General features: G+C 34.8%; 3 protein-coding genes and 1 pseudogene across 5 annotated transcripts; 2 read left to right on the forward strand and 2 right to left on the reverse strand.

Annotated features, from left to right (window-relative positions):
* Nucleotides 1–35: 35 nt before the first annotated feature.
* On the reverse strand, nucleotides 36–1,965 carry LOC104784989 (ubiquitin-conjugating enzyme E2 19). Of its 2 annotated transcripts, none has more exons than XM_010510105.2 (6): nucleotides 1,483–1,965; nucleotides 1,005–1,032; nucleotides 669–896; nucleotides 484–547; nucleotides 303–362; nucleotides 36–184 (listed from the first exon to the last, which is right to left on the reverse strand). In XM_010510105.2, exons 1-6 carry the CDS (start codon nucleotides 1,599–1,601, stop codon nucleotides 138–140), a joined length of 546 nt encoding a protein of 181 aa, XP_010508407.1. In that variant the 5' UTR covers nucleotides 1,602–1,965; the 3' UTR covers nucleotides 36–137. The 2 variants fall into 2 exon arrangements, with proteins under 2 accessions (XP_010508407.1, XP_010508412.1); XM_010510110.2 differs by lacking the exon at nucleotides 1,483–1,965 and adding an exon at nucleotides 1,123–1,197.
* Nucleotides 1,966–2,293: 328 nt separating this feature from the next.
* On the reverse strand, nucleotides 2,294–4,514 carry LOC104785025 (uncharacterized). Of its 2 annotated transcripts, none has more exons than XM_087455036.1 (8): nucleotides 4,340–4,514; nucleotides 4,193–4,244; nucleotides 4,021–4,084; nucleotides 3,770–3,860; nucleotides 3,579–3,649; nucleotides 3,147–3,367; nucleotides 2,857–3,025; nucleotides 2,294–2,681 (listed from the first exon to the last, which is right to left on the reverse strand). In XM_087455036.1, the coding sequence occupies exons 2-8, from the start codon at nucleotides 4,238–4,240 to the stop codon at nucleotides 2,494–2,496; spliced, it is 852 nt and encodes a 283-aa protein (XP_087311162.1). In that variant the 5' UTR covers nucleotides 4,241–4,244; nucleotides 4,340–4,514; the 3' UTR covers nucleotides 2,294–2,493. The 2 variants fall into 2 exon arrangements, with proteins under 2 accessions (XP_087311162.1, XP_087311161.1); XM_087455035.1 differs by having other exon boundaries at nucleotides 4,193–4,250; nucleotides 4,340–4,513.
* Nucleotides 4,515–9,974: 5,460 nt separating this feature from the next.
* On the forward strand, nucleotides 9,975–11,985 carry LOC104785040 (cytochrome P450 705A22). Its single transcript, XM_010510167.3, has 2 exons — nucleotides 9,975–10,966; nucleotides 11,053–11,985. Exons 1-2 carry the CDS (start codon nucleotides 10,055–10,057, stop codon nucleotides 11,701–11,703), a joined length of 1,563 nt encoding a protein of 520 aa, XP_010508469.1. The 5' UTR covers nucleotides 9,975–10,054; the 3' UTR covers nucleotides 11,704–11,985.
* Nucleotides 11,986–12,437: 452 nt separating this feature from the next.
* On the forward strand, nucleotides 12,438–14,730 carry LOC104705784 (cytochrome P450 705A22 pseudogene; annotated as a pseudogene).
* Nucleotides 14,731–14,818: the final 88 nt, after the last annotated feature.

Genomic DNA, 14,818 nt, shown 5'->3' on the forward strand with positions numbered 1-14,818 from the left:
ACTGGTGGTGATTGTGTAACTGTGTGATAAGAGGGTTTTGATTGCTAATCTTGGCTCACACTGAGAATATAAAAAGTTGAGAATGACATGATCCAGGACTGTTGTGATTTAAAACAGTTACAGAGTCTTTTTGAGAATTATGCGTTTAAAGGCTTGTAGAGCTTCTCCACCATCTTCCTATACCCTGTTACATTAGCATACAACCAAAAAGAAGAAAAAAAAAAAAAGACATAAGGAGAAGAACACCTTCATTGAATCAAAATGGTAAAACCAGAGATGCTGTAATCTGAATGCAAAGTTACCTTCTTGATTGCTCCAAAGCTGAGCTGCTTGACTGTTCAACGGTGAGCTGATGTTCGGTTCTGATCAAATTCCATTTCCAACAAAAAGACACGAAAACCAAGTATTGGATATCAAACCAACAGATAGATTCATAAGAAACCATAGACAGTTATAATATCAGCTATAGAGTTTATAGTTTACCTCCAAGAAGGCTCTGAATTGAGAGTAATATCGTCCTCACATCATAAGCAGAAGACCATTTATCCTGCAAACAAATTGAAACAGATACTGTTAAAGTACTGCTTCTCTGATGTGTTGTTATAGCTTTAGATCCATGCGATTAACAGTAACACAGAAATGGACAGGAGCGAATGATTGTTATGTACCTGAAGAATGTCCAAGCAAATATTGCCATAGAGATCCACATTGGGGTGGAAGCAACACGTCTCAAACTTCACTTTGGGAGCTTTAAAAGGATAATCGTTTGAGAAAGAGAGCGAAAGTCTGTACTCAGTTCCTTCAAACACAGTGTCTTTACTCCCTGTGATGGTTCCTTTCCAGCAGAATATGTTGTCTTCCTCTGGAAAAGCCGATATCCCAGGATCACCTCCCATCTGCAAAACATAAAACCCAAAAGCCATATATAAGCATCTAAACTATATCCACAGACAGGTTCAGTTCTGATTCTTTACATAGACGAAAGGAAAGGAGTGATAGCTTACCATCAAACCCATTAGTTCAGACTGCAGCCTGCATTTAAAGACGAACAAAGGATTAGTAAATCATTGAATTTGATTTGAGCGAGAAGAGATCTGAATCAGAACCAAAGAAGAGGAAAACCATAGTGAAATGTGATCAGCAGTACATATAAATCCCGATGCATCAAACTCTAAGAGGAATTATAGCAAACAGTTGGTGGGCAATAAAAGAACCCATATATTTCACAAGAGAACAAAGAGAAGTCACAATCAGTTTTTTTTTTTTTTGGATCCATCGTTTTGTCTAAAAATGATCTAGCAACATGTAGACCACAAGAAATAGATATGGGTAGAGTCAAATCCTAATCTAATCTAACTAATGAAATCAACAAAACAATCTAAGAAGCGATTCCAATCGTAAAGAGGCTATAAAGACTATTACAAATTCCACGATGCGAATAATTCCAAGATCGGGGGAACAAAGAAGTAGAAAAGAAAGAACCTTTTGAGAACGGATTGGCTATCGACGGTCTTAGTCGGAGGAGCAGGTTGCTTTGATCCGGTGGCTACCGGCGTAGTCGCCGCCGGAGTATTTCCTGTGTACCCATTTACCGTCGCCATCCTTTTTTTCGCCTCTGCTTGTTGAAAACCCAACAATCGAAGTCGAAATTTCTGAAATTAAAATGCTGTCGCTCGAGAAGGTACAGATTCACGAAGTATCTAAATTGAAGAAGAAGGAGAAGAGAGATAGAGAGATAGAGATAGAGTTCTTCTTCTCTTCTTTAACAGAGAGAGAGAGAGAGAGACGTGGGTCTGGGTTATAAAACGTGTACGACACAAGAAACGACGTCGTTGTTAAAAGCAATAAAAGGAAATTATCTTTCCGAACGTTGTAACTTGGATATAGCGAGCGGCTCTTTTGGTGCATTTGAATTGAAAAGTTCACCTAACTTATGTAACGGCTACTTCTTCTTTCTTTCCATTCATCAACTTTGTTATACGAAAACAAGTAAATAGGGTTTTGTTTGTTTCGATAAAGGACACTTTACCATGGCATTTTCCTTGGGATAAGAAAATTAGTTGATGTAATCATGTTTTGTAAGATCGATCATCCATCATAATTCACACATCACAAAAGTAATGAAGGTGATGTTGAGATAAAAGGCTCCACTTGTGTGGGTCTAGAAACCAATTGTGATGATGCCTCTATATATATGCCTAATTATTAATGTGTTTAAGTCATGTAAAATGCACAATAGATTCAGAGATTCATGAGATATACAAGAAAGAGGGTTTGTTGAGAGCAAAAGAAAAATCAAGATCTTGTCACAATTGGATTCATTAAAAGGGAACAGTATCTCTGAAATCAATCCCAAAGTTAACGAGAGACACATTTCTATAGATACATGATAACTTCCCTAACTTTTCAACTATTGAGAAACATCACACTACAAAGCCATCAGAGATGACTTACACAAGATAAGGGAGGGAGACGTACATACGGTACCGATCATTAATAGAGCTTAATCACTTTAGAGACTCTTTCAAAGAACACAGGACACATACTTGTGCTGAACATTATAACCTCTCTCATCCATTCTGGTACCACTCTTTGGAGTGTTCCGAGCGATGCAACCTTGTAAAGCCACTCAGGTTCTTCAGCAGATGAGATCTTCACAAAAGTTAGGCTGAAGGATAAACCTGTTATGGTCAAAAAATCAGGGAGAACAAAAATCAGCATCGGTGCTTTTACGGTGGTTGATGATCTCAAATAAGTTGGATGGTCCATCTTTTGAATCAAAGGTAAATAGGTCTTGCATGAAAACAACCCGGAGAAAGATACAGTGGATATAACTTTACGCAACAGATAAATTACCGGTTGTTGGGTGCAACAGATGAATTACGTCTTCGCCTCCATTATTACTAGTTGATAATTCCATTCCTAGCAAATGTTCACCAAGAGCTTGAAATATACAACGAGCAGAATTACTTGATCCATCATGGGTTGTTCTGCAGCATTGTGGCTGAGGAACCAAGAGAGATTCCTTGTAACAAAAACAAGAATAAATATTTAATACAGATAAACTTTATGATCCACGGGGTTAGTGAAACAAGATGTGCAACATTGAGCTCAGAACTGAAAAGATAAGAGGCGATTTGTTTTACCTTTGGTTTATGATGTTTGCTACTGTGAGGTGATATCATGTCCGTTTCCTCCACCACATCTTCTGACAGTCTGCTACGTTTTCTCATGCTTCTTGTTGTAACTCGAGCAGTTTCAGGTGTTACTGTCTCTTGTTTTTTTCCACTTTGATCTTCGAAGTTGCGAGGATGCCCCTCTTGAATCTGCTCTTTTAGCTTGACAACTTCTTCAGTAAGTGCTTTATCTGTAAAAAAAAAAAAAAAAAACTCGACTCTTTTTAAGTACAAGTTCAAAAATTACTCAACACCGAAAGAACAACAAAGATTATATCGTAGATGGTGTTATAAACAAATCTAAGCACTTCACATTATTCTCAGCCAAAATCCTTTAAAAAAAACTTCATATATCATGTCCTATGAAAATGCTACATTCAACTTAACATTGCTTCGTCTTACTCTTTTGTTCTTCTCTCTTGAGATTACGATTAAGATTTTGATTCTCCAGACACTTGTCGTCCCTGTCAGATCTGTGAAACAAGATTGCTATAATTACATTTGCAAGGCATCCTCCAACTTCTCTAAAGATAAAACCACATCAACTTAGGATAAAAATGAACACGGTAATATAATAATGATGTAGTACATGCCTGATTGAATCCAATTCAGTCCTCATGTTCTCAACTCTCTCCAGCAAATCCTTTTTTTCACTTTTCAAATGCTCCATCAAATCCTCCGAAGCTGCACACAAAAGGACAGAGACACTAAGAATTCAAGAAACCCCAATTATTGTAAATTCGAAATTGCGAATTCCGAAAATCTAACCTAACAAAGAGAGAAATGCTCAAATCTCAAAAATGAAAACAATTAGAGGAATTAAAATAAAATTAAAAGTAGAGACGAAAGTTGAGGAACTTCTCTTCAATTTCCTTATTAACTGCTTCGAATTCGGAAATTTCCTTCTTCTGAAAAAAAAAAAAAAAAAAAAAAAAGAGATTGGAATCAAAATTCGAACCCAGAAACGCAAAATTACATTGAAAATCGAAAGGAGAATAGTGATTGAAAAAAAAAACCTTGAGTTTGGTGTATTTGTCGTAGAGCTTGGCGTAGAGAGCTTCCATTGTTCTGCAACTGAAGAGTGAGTGATGAAGAACCTCTAATTAAAATTGATAATACGCGACGGTCCCGAAAAAAAAGAAGCAAAAAATCGAAGAGATTACAATTTCGATTCGAGAGAGGAGAGAGCAACGCAACACAATACGTTTTCGTTTCCAGATTTGAGTGAGGAAAACTGAATTCAAATACAAAAATCCCAAAACTGACTTGACGCCTATGAAACACTTTAGTGATAAAAAGAAAATTAAGAAAAAACCAATAATGCCTTCACGTCGTTCACGAGGATAAAAAAAAAACAAACGAACAAGGAAAAAAAAGGAAACAAAAGAAGCGCGGCGGATCCTGGGTGACCCGATTCAATCATATTCGGATCCTAATAGAGCCAATCAAAACCAGTTGTCCTGCAAAAAAAAGAGATTAAACCAAAAAAAAAACGCAATCTACATTAAATACGATATGTTGTCGCCTACAAAGACACCAGTCAACAAAATTACTAACCATATTTGAAATCTTATTAATTAGGAGGATCAATCATTTAAATGAAAATTTCAAATCTTAAAATCCCGAAATTATCTCCATAGAACATCTTAAATCTCAATAATAACCATATCTAAAAACATATTAAATCTCACACATTCAAAAGAGACGACCCGAAACTACTAGCTCCATCATATTGTCGCAAATCTCTCTCATTTCCATAACAAAAAGCATCGTCGAATGATAGGAAAAAAATAACTTTTATTTTTTGTCCGAAAAAAATAACTTTTCTTTTTTGTCCAAAAAAAAAAGGAAAAAATAACTTTTTTGTGCAACAGGAAAAAAATAACTAAAAGAAGAAGATAAGCTACATGAGGGACGTGTCTAACGATAAAATTAATCACATCAAACATTACCCTTTATTAAACAAAAAACATCATAAATTTAGAAAATACAAGGGAAATGACAGTCCAAACAATAGTGAAATTACTTTTATACTCGATTAACATATACTACATACTAATATTAATACTACAATATAACTAATTAAAAAACAAATAAATTAGGTTTAAATTTTTTTTTAGGACAGGCACCAACATAGGTCTTTCTACAAAAAAGTCTTAGAGAATGTTAAAAAAAAAAATTAACGCTTGCAACAATATATATGTAAGTTGTAACAATATTTCAATTTATCTAGCAGAAAAATGTTCGAAATAAAAATAAAATACAGAAAAGTATGTTCTATAAGAGTTAACAAAATAAAATAAAAAACATAATCCAATATAGCTGAACCAAACATAAAATAATTAAAATAAAGAAATTAGTAAACATGGATCCCAATGCAAGATGATTCCGAGCTTCTTAAACACGGATCCCAATACAATCTTCTTTCCCAAGGAAAGAGATTTGGTAGCCAAAGCCCTGAGTCTCTCTGCCTCACCGTTCTCCTCTGAACAACTTCTCCCCATGATCATCTTGCAAATGATGTTATTAAGAGTATCATTAGTGGTAAGTTCTCTATGGATTACTCATGAAATTGGGCCCCAAATTCTTTATAAAAAACTCATTAATAGTTCAAATAAGTTTGTAATTAGCCTCGAGTGGTTGTTATTTGGTAGGGATTCAGATTAATCTGATTGATTGTTAGAATGGTTAATTGTTTGTGTTGATTTGACTTATTAGATGTAGATTACGAGATTAGTTTGATGTTTGTGTCGATTTCCATAATATTGGAAAGTTGTTTACATGTTCTGGTTCTAATTCAAGAATATAATTATGCAACTGAGTTTTGCCCTCTTTTTTTACTGCTATGAAGGTACTAGGAGATTGATAGCATTTTTTACATGTAAATTTGTCTTTCTTATCGTAGATTCAAAAGCAAGCTTGTGACAAATTCGACCCTTCCTTCTATCCCCGTTTCAAGAAGTGGTGTGATGACTGCTTTTACATAAAGGTGTGTGTTGTGTTTTGTGTGACATCTTAAGCTTAAAATCCTAAGCTCTGAAGTTGTGTTTAGGGATGTTATTAAAAATTGGAAAGGGTAGGAACAGCTCAGGGATTGTGATAAGCCCCTATTCTTTTTGTGAGGCCTTTGAAAGATGTTATAGAACTCTTTGATCTTTGTTTGTCGCACCGTGATGAGAGACCAAGACTTGGAGGGATATTTTTTGATGATCTTAATGACTATGGTCAGGAAATGCTCCTGAAACACTCACTCACACAAAGAAGTAGTCGATAGGAGTTGTAGTTGCAGGTTTTAAATGTAGTTGCAGGTTTTAACTGTGGGAGTTGCAGGTTTTAACTATGGGAGTTGCAGGTTTTAAGTGTAGTTGCAGGTTTTAATTATGAGAGTTGCAGGTTTGTGTAGTTGCATGTTTTAAGGGTGGGAGTTGCAGGTTTTAAGTGTGGGAGTTGCAAGTTTTAAGTATGAGAGTTGTAGTTGCAGGTTTTAAGCAGCAAGACAATTAGATGTATTTTTTATTTTGGATTCAAATGACATTGTAACTTGTTACCTTGCAGTTAACTTGTTACCTTGTTCTGTAACCTTCTATCACAAAAAAAAAAAAAAAAAAATGGTATAAAACTGAAACTTTTACCAAAAAAAAAAGAGAGAATCCTCGATGGGAGCCGGACCACGAGAGGAGATGTTCTCGTCCTGAGTCTTAAATATCTCGTGAGCCATGGAGGCAGAGGAGATGAGGACAATGGGGATGTTGAAGATGCGGAGATGGAGGAGAGGTCCATACTTGGATGAGAGTTTCTGAAGAGACTTGTGGGTAAGAGTAGAGAGGAGAAGGTGAAGATGACCAATTATTGGGAGAGAAGGAGGGCTTGGGGGTAGATCAAAGCCACGTCTTGAGCCGTTTGGTTTCTTGAAGAAAAAATAGTAACAAAGGACTGTCAAGAGGCAGAGGAAGATGAAGGTGGAGCAGTTTTGAAAGCCAAGGATAATCATTGCTGCCATTCTTGCTCAAAGTCAGAAAGCAAATGACAAGTACTAGAATTATACAAGTACTAGTGCCTTGTATATATAGTACATGAAAATGTAATGATTCTTGAAAACCTGAGGTGACGTCGTCTGAGGTGCCATTTGGTTGTATGATCTTTCGTACATATTTGAAAATTTTCTTTAAAAAGTAGCATACAAAATCACCAAGTACTAGTGTTATTCATTTGCGTGTTCAAGCATCTAACCAAAGTTTTAAAGAGCAAAAACAATATATATGTACCTAATGTGAATGTGCGGTGACATAATTCATTATTTTTTCGGACGAACAAGGCCGACATATGTTTTGTTCATTATTCGTATTAATTCATTCATAGATATAAGTATTAGAACAAGTTATAATTCTCTTTTTATCCACACTCCCAATTACGCGTTGTGTTGCACATTGAAGAAAAGTCTTCCAAATTTGCTCAAGTGATAGAGACAAAAAGAAAAATGTTGTTTGTTGATTTTTTGCATATACAGTATATGTACCTAATGTAAATGTGAGGTGAAAATAAGTTGGACTATGAAAACGAAAGAGATAGAGAGGATCAAATAAAATCACAACAAGGGAAAAAAGGAAAGAAAGCTCTCTATATGTTGGTTGCCAAAACATTAATTCGATTCTTCTTAGTTTGTCCAAAAAAAAAGATAGTATATATTTTTCCAATACCTTTTTTAATTAGAAATTTTGAGATGACTCATGTCGGCTGTCGCTCTCGAGTTGTCAATTATATAATAAAATAATAATTAGAATGTGAATCTTATAATATCACAATTTTCTTAATCTATACTAGTATTTTTGCAGCAGTTTTTGCTCAAAAATACTTTTTAAATTTTTTTTGCATCTAATGCATTAATTTTAATATTAGTTACCAAAAATTTCAAATTAATTATAAGTAAGATTCAAAAAAAATAAAAAAATCTTTCTACCTCGTTCAAACATAAATATATGATTCTTTTTCATTTTTATTTGAATTTATATTTAAATTATCTTGAATTATTCTATAATAAATTTAGCTAATAAAAATTGTGATTTTTTTCCTGCATATGATGTAATGCAAATTTTTAAAAACGGACATATATTACTCAATTTACGGATACAATATCCCACATCGCTTAAATAAGTTGGGCAGAATCATACTATAAAAGATATCAAAATGATTCATAATACAAAAATCTTGATTTATCAGGCATTCAAACTTTAAAAAAAAACTTTTATTTGGTTTATTCCGGTTATTTATTAAAGATTTTTAAAAATTTAAAAATTATATATATTTATATTTTATAAAAAGTAGAATTATTATAAATATTTATATTTTTTAGAAAGTTAAACTTTATAAAATGTTAAAAATATTAATAATATTTAAACGTTCATGAAGTTTCAAATTTATAAAGTTTAAATATTATAAATATTTCAACTTTTTAAAAAGTTAAAAGACCTTTAAAATATCAATAATATATTTAAACTTTTTACGGAACTTCAAATATGAGAAATACTCAACCGTTTTAAGAATCCTAAATATTATAAATATTTAAACTTTATAAGAAGCGTCAATCTTATAAAATGTAAATGATTACAATCTTAATAAATAACATAGCAACTCGGGACAACAATACGTGACAATAAATATAAAAAATTAAGATGATATAGTGCGAGTTAAAATATCTCGGGACAGAGTTATATAGCGGGACGGGTTTGTCGATGTTTCTATAAATTTAAAATATCATTAATTTGGTGTTACATGGGCAAAACATCATTTTATTATTTTGTTAACACTATATGTATCAAATAATAGACATATCTAATTAAATTGATTAAATAAATATTACGTAAAAACAAATTATATTGCGGTATTATATGGTTTAAACTTTAAATCATTAAATTTAAAGGTATTATATAATTATAATATATTTAACGAACAAATAAAATTTATAATTTAAATGTTTTAGTTATAAATAATTTGTATCGCGGTGTACTGTGGGTCATAATCTAGTCTATACTTTATAACTGTACGTTAAAGTTTTTCTATTTCTCCTTGCAGTTAGCGGGTGAAGGAGAATGAGTGGAATAAAGAAGGGACAAGCAAATGTCACTCCCATAAACTGGTGAATACAATCATGTAGTTTCGTAAGTTTGGAGCTTAACATTAAAACCAAAAAAAAATTTGGACCTTAATGATTATTTTCCACGTCCTCTCTAAAAGATAAAGACAAAAGAAACAGTGTGGAATAAGAAAAATATGCAGTCTTTGCACAGAAACAAAAAAAAAAAAAAAAAAAAAAAAAAAAAAAAAAAAAAAAAAAAAAAACAGAAAAATATGCAGTCTACGGTTGAAAGAGTCTCCAGCGTGAACATTGGATTCATCTATCAAGTTTTGTATGTTTGCTCTTAAAACCATGCTAAACTACTTGAACACGCAAGTAAAATAACTCTATGATTAGCTTACTGTTAGTAAATATATTCATGTTTTGTAAAATATTAATTGGACGAAAACTAGTGGGCTTATGTAGAGAAAATGCAAATATATATTTTGGTAATTTTCTATGATATTTTAATTATAAAGAACAAAATATGATCTGAAAACCAAAGATATTTACAATCTAATTATAGTGGTTTAATAAACATATCAACTTACCAATTACAGAAGTAATCTTATAATTATTGTGGTCCTCAATATTACAAAAATTACCAAATTGCGTAAGGCAATTGCTATTTTGGTAACTACGGAGGCACGGCTCCTCAAGTTTCCATGAAATTTACATTTTCATGTGCTATAAATAGTATTCATTGATTCTTGATAAGATAAGAGTATTCTCATTGTCATCATTTGCTTTCTCACTTTGAGCAATAATGATCATCCTTGACTTCCAATGCTGCTTCATCTTTATCTCCCTCTGCTCTATCTTCTCATTCCTCTGTTACAGTCTCTTCTTCAAGAAACCAAGCGGCTCAATACGTGGCTGTGATTTGCCTCCGAGCCTTCCTTCTCTTCCTATCATCGGTCATCTTCACCTTCTACTCTCTACTCTTCCCCACAAGTCTCTTCAGAAACTCTCCTTCAAGTACGGATCTCTCATCAGTCTCCGCATCTTCAACATCCCCGTAGTCCTCGTCTCATCAGCCTCGGTAGCTTATGAGATCTTCAGGACGCACGATGTGAATATCTCGTTTCGTGGTTCACCTCCCATCGACGATTCTCTCTTTGTCGGATCTTGGAGCTTCATCTTCTCTCCTTATGGAGATCACTGGAAGTTCATGAAGAAGCTCATGGTCACAAAGCTTCTCGGATCACAAGCGCTCGAACGGTCAAGAGTCGTCCGTGCAGATGAGTTACATCGGTTTTATGTGAGCTTGCTTGATAAAGCGGGAAAGAAGGAGACTATTGACATTGTAAAGGAAACGATGAGGCTAAGTAACAACATCATCTGCAAGATGATTGTGGGGAGGAGTTGTTCAGAGGAGAACGGTGAGGCAGAGAAAGCTAGAAGTTTGGCTAGCGAATCGATTGCCTTGGTGAACAAGATTGTATTGGGAAGCATGTTGCGCCCACCGTTTAAGAAGCTTCTAACCTCATTGTTTAGAAAAGAAGTGATGGTTCTTTCCAGCAGATTCGACGAGCTGCTCGAAAGGATTCTTAGGGAATATGAGGAGAAGCTAGACGGGCATCAAGGCACGGAACTGATGGACGCGTTGTTGGAAGCTTATCAAGATGAAAACGCCGAGTATAAGATCACTAGGAACCATATCAAGTCTTTTGTTGCGGTAAATATATTGTTCCACTCATTATTGAATAAGGTTGAATCCAAAACTGTTGACGTACTAATTAAGAAACGTTTTTGCAACTGCAGGATCTTCTATTTGCAGGTACGGACACTACAGCACAGACAACACAGTGGACAATGGCGGAGATCATTAACAATCCTAACATTCTTGAGAGACTGAGAGAAGAAATCGATACGGTGGTAGGGAAAACAAGATTGATTCAAGAAAGGGATCTACCAAAACTGCCTTATTTGCAAGCGGTGGTTAAAGAAGTACTAAGACTGCACCCACCAGGTTCTTTCTTTGCAAGGGTACCCCAAGAAGGTTGTAGGATCGGAGAGTTTTACGTACCGGAGGAGACATCACTTATTGTTAATGTTTATGCTGTGATGAGAGATCCAGATTTCTGGGAAGATCCTAATGAGTTTAAGCCAGAGAGGTTTCTAACTTCTTCTAGGTCAGGGAAAGAAGATGAGAGAAGAGAGAAAGCACTAAAGTACATTCCTTTCGGCGGGGGACGGAGAGGTTGTCCCGGAGAAAATCTAGCTTATATCATTCTAGGAAGTGTTGTTGGGATGATGGTTCAAGGTTTTGAGTGGAGAATCAAAGGAGATAAAGTTGACTTGGAAGAATCAATCAAAGGATTGACCTTGACCATGGCTCATCCTCCTAAGTTCACTCCGATTGCTCGAACCCTGAACCCTTTAACTTCGAATCTGCCGAACCACAATTTGTGAATTTTCACGTACGAGTCTGTAGAATCGTTAATAAAGAAAGCTTGGACTTTTATGTTTCTGTGTCTAAGTTTTCCGGTTAAGTCGTTATTTTGGTTTTAAGTTTGGTCTATTATTATGGAAGGGATTTACAAAGTGGTTTTTGGTGGGAAAAAAGGTGGAGATTTTGGCTTTGAAGTTTGGTCAATAAAGTTCTAAGTGTCACCTAATCACTCTTGTAATGATCCCCATATAGTACTATTGTAATTAAAGATCATGTCTAATAAATTATTAAGCATTTAATCATATACCAAGTGTCATTTGTTAGTGAAGAAAGTTGATAAAGTTTAACTCTAATACATCAAAATCCGTATATGTTCTTGATCAAGTTTAACTTTTACATTAGGCCATCTCTATAAGTTATTTTATCGCAAGTGTCTTAAAAAAAATTAATTTTTAATTTTAATGTTGTTTTGTGATGAATGTCTTTAAACTATGTAAAACTGTCTTTAAATCATAAAATAACATTACAATTAATAATTAAAAAATCTTAATACATAAAAAAAAAAAAAAAGAGAGGAATATGGAGATGCTCTTATCAATTCCCATTATTACATTACTTTATAAAATCGAAAGAAAAGAAGAGATTTTCTTGATTTATAGTAAACAAATCATGGCCTCATATTAGTTTCCTGGATTCTTGATAAGAACATTTCTCTGTGTAATTTGCCTCTTCTCTACTTTGAGAAATACTGGCAGCAATGATCACCCCTAGAATTTCAAAATTGCTTCATCTTCATCCTCTTATTATGTCTCTTCCCACTTCTCTGTTACTATATCTTCTTCAAGAAGCCAAGCGGCTTTAATCTGCCTCCGAGTCCTCCTTCTCTTCCTATCATCGGTCATCTTCACCTTCTTCTCTCTGCTGTACTCCACAGATCTTTATTGAAACTCTCCTCCAAGTACGGACCTATTCTCTATCTCCACGTCTTCAGTTTCCATGTAGTCCTCGTCTCCTCATCTTCAGTTGCTTATGAGATCTTCAGAACGCACGACGTGAACAACTCGTATCGCGGCTTCACTCCTACCGATGATTCCCTTTTTGCCGGATTATTCAGCTTCATCTCTGCTCCCTATGGAGATTACTGGAAATTCATGAAAAAGGTCCTGGTAACAAACTTGCTTGGACCCCAAGCACACGAGCGGTCACGAGGTATCCGAGCAGATGAGCTAGAACGGTTTTATACGAACCTGTTTGAAAAGGCCATGAATAAGGAGAGCGTGGAGATCAGTAAGGAAACGTTGACGCTCACTAACTACAGCATCAACAAGATGATCATGGGGAGGAGTTGTCCAGAAGAGAGATTCAAGGCTTTGGCTACCGAGTTAGATGTTTTGACAAAGAAGCTTTTCTTTGCAAACATGTTACGTGCAGGGTTTAAGATGCTTGTTAGCTAGGGGTGGGCGTTCGGTTTTTCAGTTTGGTTTCGTTTCGGTTTTTTCGGTTTATGGTTTTTTTGGTTTTATAAAAATGGAACCATAAAGAAACCATATGTAATTCAGTTTGGTTATGATTCTGTTTTTTCGGTTTATGGGTTTTTCGGTTTCATCAGAAATGAAACCATATAAAAACCATATGTATCACAGTTTGGTTCGGTTTCGGTTCGGTTTCGGTTTTAACGGTTATTTCATGCTTTAAAAAAATAAATAGTTGATACATAACTTAAAATAAGCATAAAAGTAATTATGAATATATATATGTTAGGAATAGAGACTTAGGTTAAGGTTTTGTAATTGGATAGATTAATAGGAGATCAATAATTAAAGCCCAATAAAGAAAAAAATTATTGATATTTTTATACAATATAAATTTATAAGATTGAGAAACTAATTAGTAATTCTATCTAATTATCCTAAATTCTTATAAAAAACCAAAAAAACCATTCGGTTTTACGGTTTTTAACCAAACCAAACCTAAACCAAATGGTTAATTTAAATGAAAACCAAACGGATTTTTAGATTTAACCATAACCAAACCAAACCATTTATTTCGGTTTGGTTCGGTTCGGTTTTTCAGATTTCTGTTTTTTTGCCCACCCCTACTTGTTACCTCACTGTTTAGAAAAGAAACGATATGGTTGTTTCCGACAGATTCAATGAGCTTCTTGAAAAGATTCTTGTGGAACACGAAAAGAAACTAGTCGAGCATCATCAAGGTACAGATTTAATGGACGCGTTGCTGGTAGCTCACCGAAATAAAAATGCAGAGTATAAGATCACAAGGAACCATATCAAGTCTGTTATCGCGGTTAATTGTTCATCCCTTCCAAATAGTTTCATTGACAAATCAAAACTGTTCTGCCTATACGATTAACGTTTTGCAATACTGCAGGATCTTTTATTTGCAGGCACTGATAACTCGGTGAACACAACACATTGGGCAATGGGGGAGATCATTAACAACCCTAACGTTCTTGAGAGACTGAGAGGAGAAATAGATTGCGTGGTAGGGAAAACAAGGTTGATTCAAGAAACGGATCTACCAAACCTCCCTTATTTGCAAGCAGTGGTTAAGGAAACGATAAGACTACACCCGGCCCGCCGGGTCCTTTCTTTGTAAGGTTCCCAAAAGAAGGGTGTAATATCAGAGGGTTTTACGTACCGGAGGAGACATCACTTGTTGTTAACACTTATGCTGTGATGAGAGATCCTGAAACTTGGGAAGATCCACTTGTGTATAAGCCAGAGAGGTTTTTAGCTTCAAGAACAGAACAAGAGGAGGAGAGAAGAGAGATAGCAATTAAGTACATTCCTTTTGGAAGCGGAAGAAGAAGCTGTCCTGGAGAAAATCTAGCTTATGTCATTGTGGGAACTGCAATTGGAGTAATGGTGCAAGGGTTTGAGTGGAGAATCGAAGAAGAGAAGAAGATTAACATGGAAGAGGCTGTTGTAGGACTGAGCTTGACCATGGCTCATCCTCTTAAGATCACTCTTGTTTCTCGAACCTCTAAACCCTTTAACTTTGAATCTGTTTTTAAAAGTTGTTCCTGAGTAGACAAGGAAGCTCTGCTTTGTGTGCCCAAGCTTCCCGGTTTAATTGTTAATTGTTTGGTTTATTGTGAAACCGTAAATAATTATG

This window comes from Camelina sativa, chromosome 1, assembly GCF_030686135.1.
Source record: "Camelina sativa cultivar CO46 ecotype springtype chromosome 1, ASM3068613v1".
In the NCBI taxonomy this organism is placed as follows: domain Eukaryota; kingdom Viridiplantae; phylum Streptophyta; class Magnoliopsida; order Brassicales; family Brassicaceae; genus Camelina; species Camelina sativa.

Excerpts from the sequence above, each read along its gene's own strand:
- LOC104784989 (XM_010510105.2), bottom strand. The coding sequence starts at position 1,601 with ATGGCGACGGTAAATGGGTACACAGGAAATACTCCGGCGGCGACTACG. Across the intron at positions 1,033-1,482 it reads AGCCAATCCGTTCTCAAAAG|GCTGCAGTCTGAACTAATGG; the intron begins GTTCTTTCTTTT and ends CTTTAAATGCAG. Across the intron at positions 185-302 it reads GCTTTGGAGCAATCAAGAAG|GGTATAGGAAGATGGTGGAG; the intron begins GTAACTTTGCAT and ends CTAATGTAACAG.
- LOC104785025 (XM_087455036.1), bottom strand. The coding sequence starts at position 4,240 with ATGGAAGCTCTCTACGCCAAGCTCTACGACAAATACACCAAACTCAAG. Across the intron at positions 4,085-4,192 it reads ACAAATACACCAAACTCAAG|AAGAAGGAAATTTCCGAATT; the intron begins GTTTTTTTTTTC and ends TTTTTTTTTCAG. Across the intron at positions 3,368-3,578 it reads CAAGAGAGAAGAACAAAAGA|ATAAAGCACTTACTGAAGAA; the intron begins GTAAGACGAAGC and ends TTTTTTTTACAG.
- LOC104785040 (XM_010510167.3), top strand. The coding sequence starts at position 10,055 with ATGATCATCCTTGACTTCCAATGCTGCTTCATCTTTATCTCCCTCTGC. Across the intron at positions 10,967-11,052 it reads ATATCAAGTCTTTTGTTGCG|GATCTTCTATTTGCAGGTAC; the intron begins GTAAATATATTG and ends TTGCAACTGCAG.